The sequence below is a fragment of the Suncus etruscus genome, chromosome 11, assembly GCF_024139225.1.
Source record: "Suncus etruscus isolate mSunEtr1 chromosome 11, mSunEtr1.pri.cur, whole genome shotgun sequence".
Taxonomy (NCBI): domain Eukaryota; kingdom Metazoa; phylum Chordata; class Mammalia; order Eulipotyphla; family Soricidae; genus Suncus; species Suncus etruscus.
In genome coordinates this window covers 86,262,160-86,268,159 of record NC_064858.1, presented here as the reverse complement: position 1 = coordinate 86,268,159, position 6,000 = coordinate 86,262,160, and the positions used below count along the sequence as shown (strand labels likewise).

The 6,000-nt window shown below is 44.9% G+C and overlaps 1 protein-coding gene across 2 annotated transcripts in view; it reads left to right on the top strand.

Annotated features, from left to right (window-relative positions):
- The first annotated feature begins 1,782 nt into the window (after positions 1-1,782).
- The window catches only part of NEMP1 (nuclear envelope integral membrane protein 1), a 32,728-nt gene continuing 28,510 nt past the window's right edge, over positions 1,783-6,000 (top strand). For both annotated transcript variants that reach the window (XM_049783661.1, XM_049783660.1), the window contains exon 1: positions 1,783-1,909. In XM_049783661.1, coding sequence (XP_049639618.1) covers positions 1,783-1,909 — 127 coding nt within the window. The remainder of the gene's footprint in view (positions 1,910-6,000) is intronic.

Here is a 6,000-nt window from a genome sequence, read left to right as displayed (position 1 = left end):
TCTTGCTGGCCATTCAGATGTGAGGGATGAGTTAGAGATCTTTCTAGTTCATTTTGTTTCTTAAATGGAGATATTTGTCTTATATTTGTATATTTGTCTTATATTCGTGCGAAAGAAGCAGCCTTATTTATTTATAGGTTTTTGGGCCACAACCGGTGATGCTCAGGGGTTACTCCTGGCTATGCACTCAGAAATTGCTCCTGGCTTGGAGGACCATATAGGACGCCAGGGGAATCAAACCAAGGTTCATACTAGGTTAGCGCATGCCAGGCAAACGCCTTACCACTTGCACCACCGCTCCAGCCTCCTTTATTTTTAAAATATTTTGAGGGGGCAGGAGAGGTAGGGTGCTTGCACTGCAATGTGGTTGACCAAACTTAGAAAAAAAAACAAAAAAAATGTAGTCATAGAACCAGTAACAGACAATAGTTTGATTCCCAGCATCATATGTGGTACCTGAGCATCATCAGGAATGATCCCTAAGAACAAAGTTATATTTACTTTTAGTTTAGTTTTGTTTTGTTTTTTGGGTCTCACCCGGCGATACTCAGAGGTTGCTCCTGGCTGTCTGCTCAGAAATAGCTCCTGGCAGGCACGGGGGACCATATGGGACACTGGGATTCAAACCAAGCACCTTTGGTCCTGGATGGGCTGCTTGCAAGGCAAACGCCGCTGTGCTATCTCTCCGGGCCCCTATGACTACATTTTAAACTTATTTTTGAGGGGGTTCCACACCCAGCAGTGCTCAGGGTTTAATTCTGGTTGTGTACTCAGGGATCACTTCTGGCTATGGCTTGCAGAGTGCTGGGATTGGAAACACAAAAGGCAATCACCTTCCCTGTTGCATTCTTTTTTTTTTTTTTTTTTGTTTTTGGGCCACACCCTGTGACGCTCAGGGGTTACTCCTGGCTATGCGCTCAGAAGTTGCTCCTGGCTTCTTGGGGGACCATATGGGACGCCGGGGGATCGAACCGCGGTCCGTCCTAGGCTAGCGCAGGCAAGGCAGGCACCTTACCTCCAGCGCCACCGCCCGGCCCCCCCCTGTTGCATTCTCTCCTGCCCCTATGACTATATGTTAATTAATGCCTGTCAAAACATTGGCAGCACAAGATTTGGACTTAAGCGTTGAGTCATTTTCGAGTTGGGAGGACACAATTGTGTTAAACTGTCTTTCATCAGGACTAAAGATGTTTATGTTAAACATAAAAATATTTCAATTGTAAAATTTCCATAAAAGATTAAGATAAAAAGGAAAGAAAGAAACGGGGGAATCTTCTTTTTTCTTTTCTGATTTGAGGTAAACACCCGGCGGGGTGATCAGGGGTTATTCCTGGCTCTGCATGCAGGAATCACTCGCGTTGTTTTCGCGTTAAGGCAAGAGACCTAGCCCAGGTCCTATCCCTTCCGCTCCAAGAGAGAACTGAATACCTTTCGGGTGTCAATTTCAAACGCGATCCGGGAGGCCACGCCCATTCTGACTTTCTATTGGCTAAGACACAGTCAATCTCACCAATCGGAACGAAGCTGGAGACGGAAGAGGCGGGATCTTCCTGTCGCCCTTGCTAATGCGAGGACCCGTTTTCGACTAGGCTGGAAGCGGCTTTTCCCGCCCACTGCCGTCAGTTGCTAGGGGGCGGGGCTTACAGGGCTTAGAGTCAGGAACTAAGCGCCGTAGTCCCCGCCCACTAGGGGCGGGTCTTGCAGAGGATTGGCTGCCTGCCTTGTCGCTCAGGCGAGTTGGGAGGGGGGAGGCATGCGAGGAGGAGGCGGCCTGAGACGACCATGGCGGGAGGCATGAAAGTGGCGTTGGCTCAGCCCGTCGGTGCTGGGTTTTGGGGCGGGGGTCGTGGGGGCTCCGGGGCAATGTGGCTGCTCCTGGTTTTCTCCGGTTGCTTGGTCTGCGGCTCAGGTACCGCCCGGGCAGCAGCTGTCAGGGGGGCGAGGCGGGTACTGAGAGGGGTTGTTTGGAGACTATTGGGGTTCGTCCTGGAGATGCTATGCTGGGCCGTTACTTGGCTGTAGGGCCTCAGGCCTGGGGTGAATGACGTCTCGTTGCTAGGCTAAAGGGGGTCTGGCTCTGAGCGATCGTGGGGGGCCTGGGGGAGTTTATTCTAGAGTAGGGGTTTATTCTAGGGGCGAGGTCGTGAAGGGGGGAATGGTTCGCGTTGCAGCATCCTTTTGGGGGTCCTGGCTGGAAGGAGGCGAAGTCACCCCCAGCCACATTTCATTAGGCACTTGAACTACTTATTCCTTACCTAGAGTACTCTCTTCTCAGGACTTCTCAGATACAGCTTCCCAAATTCTGTGATCTCCCATCTAATGACTTGTGCACCTGGAAGCCTCAGACACTCCCATTTTACCCATCTGACTCTACCCAAGTCGTGCTGATCTGTTAGATTACCCTTTCCAAAACGAACAAAAAGATACAAATACATATTGAATAGATTTTTAGGGACTTTATAAAATCCTCAAACAAATTTATTATTATTATTATTATCATCATCATCATCATTTTTTTTTTTGAGGGACCACACCCGTCGTTGCTCAGAGCTTACTCTTGGCTCTGCTCTCAGAGATCATTCCTAGCTGGCTGGAGGGACAGTGTGTAAGTGAATCTCCCCAACTTGCATTGGAGGGAGTAGAAGGGAAATAAGTATCTTTGTAAACACTTGTGCATTCTCACCTCTTGGGCTGGATGCTGCTATCTCTTGCTGTCACTTAAGGTTATCTTTAGTTGCAGCTTTTTTCGTGTGTGTGTGTGTGTGTGTGTGTGTGTGTGTGTGTGTGTGTGTGTGGATCCATACATGCAGGGTATGTGATCTACCACTCATTGTAGTGGTAGAACACATACTGAGCTGCAGCTTTATTTGATTTTGTTTTATTTTATTTGGGGGTGGTGCTCAGGGGTTTCTCCTGTCTCTGTCTCAAGAATTACTCCTAGCCCATACTGCCAGGTATTGCTCTGACCTCATGAGCTACAGCTTGAAAGTTTTCTCTGGAGCCTCAGATGTATTGAAGTGCAAAAAAACTTTTTTTTTTTTTTTTTTAAGTTTTTGTTCCACATCCAGTATTGCCCAGGGCTCACTCCTGGTTCTGTATTTAGGGATCACTCCAGTCATGATCGGGACCACCTGGAATCCCAAGGTTCGAACCCAGATTAGCTTCATGCAAGGCAAGCTTCTTGTCAACTGTACTATCTCTTGCAAGCCCCAGATTGCAAAATCCTTTGTTTTGTTTTGTTTTTTGTTTTTTTGTTTTTGTGTTTTGAGTCACAATCGGTGGTGCTCAGGGTTTACTCCTGGCTCTGTGCTCAAAAATCGCTCCTGGCAGACACGGGGGTGAGGGTGGGGAATTTTATGGGATGCCGGAATTAGAACGGATCAGCTGCATGCAAGGCAAATGCCCTACCGCTGTGCTATCTGGCCCCCATAAGGATAGCAAAATCCTTAAATATATTTTTTTGGGCTAGGGGTTGGAGAAATAGGTATACCTTTACCCTGAATAACATTTGAAGGAGTACTTATTATTTGAATGCACTTCACCTCTAAAGCAGGATTGTGGATTTGAGAGTGAGAATGTCTCTATATGGTGCTCATGCTCAATCTCTCTTTATGTGTCTTTTTTGTTTGTTTGGTTTTGGGTTTCGAGCCACACCTGGCCATGCTCAGGGGTTATGCTTGGCTCTGCGCTCATTCCTGGAAAGCTTAGGAGACCATTTGGGATGCCTGGGACCAAACCTGGGTTGGTCACTTGCAAGGTAAATGCCTTACCTGCGGTGCTATTGCTCTGGCCCTCTTTATATGTCTTTTTTGGAGAGTAACAGGGACTCCATGGCTTGGAGCTGAAAACTCAGGATATTATTTATTATTGTTATTTATTAGTTATTTGTAGCCTGATAATATTGGTGGGTAGCAACTGTATAATGAATTGGGCAGTTAGGAAATGGTGAATAGCTTTTCAAAATTCATTATGTAAAGATGAAAAGGAGTACTTAAAAAATGGAGATATTTCAGAAAAAATGTCTTTTATTTCTGACAGTTAAAAATTAGATTATAAAAATATGTGTTTATTTCAGATGTCTTGGCAAGTACAATTAAATATAATGAATTAGAACAAATCCAATTCTTACTGTTTATTCCATTCAAAGGCAATGTATTTTAGCACACTTTATTTTCTTTTGTACATTTTTTTATTTTTTTTATTTTTGGGTCACACCCAGCCGTGCTCAGAGATTACTCCTGGCTCTATGCTATGAAATCACTCCTGGGGGCCGGGCGGTGGCGCTAAAGGTAAGGTGCCTGCCTTGCCTGCGCTAGCCTTGGACGGACCGCGGTTAGATCCCCCGGTGTCCCATATGGTCCCCCAAGCCAGGAGCAACTTCTGAGCACATAGCCAGGAGTAACCCCTGAGCATTACCGGGTGTGGTCCAAAAACCAAAAAAAAAAAAAAAAAAAAATCACTCCTGGCAGGCTTGGAGGACCATATGGGATGCTGGGATTTGAACCACTGTCCTGCATGCAAGGCAAATGCCCTACCTCCATGCTATCTCCCCGGCCCTTCTTCCCCACATTTTAATTAATAAAATTTTCTTTTCTGGTAGCAGGGACTGAATCTATGGCTTCACACCTGTAAGTCATGCATTTTGAGATCAGATCCCAGAAAAAAATTAATATGAATTTTATTATTTTGATTTTATTTATAGAGTCACACCTGGTTGTGCCAGGGCATACTCCTGGTTCTTCACTTGGGGATTATATTTGGCAGGGTTAAGGGCCCCATGTATACTTCCAATGATCAAACCCAGGTTGGCCTTGGGAATCTATCTTTTCAGTTCCCTTCAATTTTTTTTTTGTTTTTGTTTTTTGTTTTTGTTTTTGGGCCACACCTGGCTATGCTCAGGGGTTACTCCTGGCTATCTGCTCAGAAATGGCTCCTGGCAGGACCATATGGGACACTGGGATTCAAACCAACCACCTTAGGTCCTGGACCGGCTGCTTGCAAGGCAAATACTGCTGTGCTATCTCTCCGGGCCCCCCTCCAATTTTTTTTAATGATAGTATGTTCATTGCCTCTTAGCAGATCGGTTTTTCATCAGTTATGAGAAATAACCTTATTTGATTTTATATTAAAATATTTTCTTGTGTTATTCTTCATAAATGTTATCTCTTCTATGGATAGATCATTTATTTAATGTTTCTGAATTAAACACGTTTAATTTTTAGATTTTTTTTTCTTTTTTTGCCAACCTGGTAGTGCTCAGGACTTATTTCTGGGCAGGTGGCAAGATTGCAGGGGTCATGCAGAGTGCTAGGAATTGAATGAGGTCCATCACGTGCAAAGCAAGCACCCTACCCACTGTACTATCTCTCCAGCTCCTGATTTAAACATTTTGTTAGATATTTCTGTTGTTGGTTGTGTTGTTGTGGTAACAACTATGTGAATATCATTCAATATTACATTTATATTTTTAGGTCACAAGCTAAAATGTAGTTTAATCCTTGAAATAACTTGCTATATTATGCCAGTTTACACTATTGTCAACAGTATTTTGCTTGTGATTTGTATCTTGCTAGCATTGGATATCCTAGACTAAAATCTTGACTAGTTTGATAGCTTGTTAGTATTTTATTTATTATTTTTTGGGCTACACCCGGTGATGCTCAGGGGTTACTCCTGGCTATGCGCTCAGAGTAGCTCCTGGCTTGGGGGACCATATGGGACGTTGGGGGATCTGAACCTCGATCGGTCCTAGGCTAGCGCAGGCAAGGCAGGCACCTTACCTCTAGCACCACCGTGCCGGCCCCAGCTTGTTAGTATTATCTTAATTTTCTTGGCATTTCATGTTTTACTTGTAAGGAACATCTTTTAGCTTATTAACTATTTTTAACATGTATGTATGTATGTATGTATGTTTTGGGCCACATTTTGTGGTGCTCAGGGGTTACTCCTGGCTCTGTGCTCAGGAATCACTCCTGGCAGGCTCAGGGGACCATGCGGAAT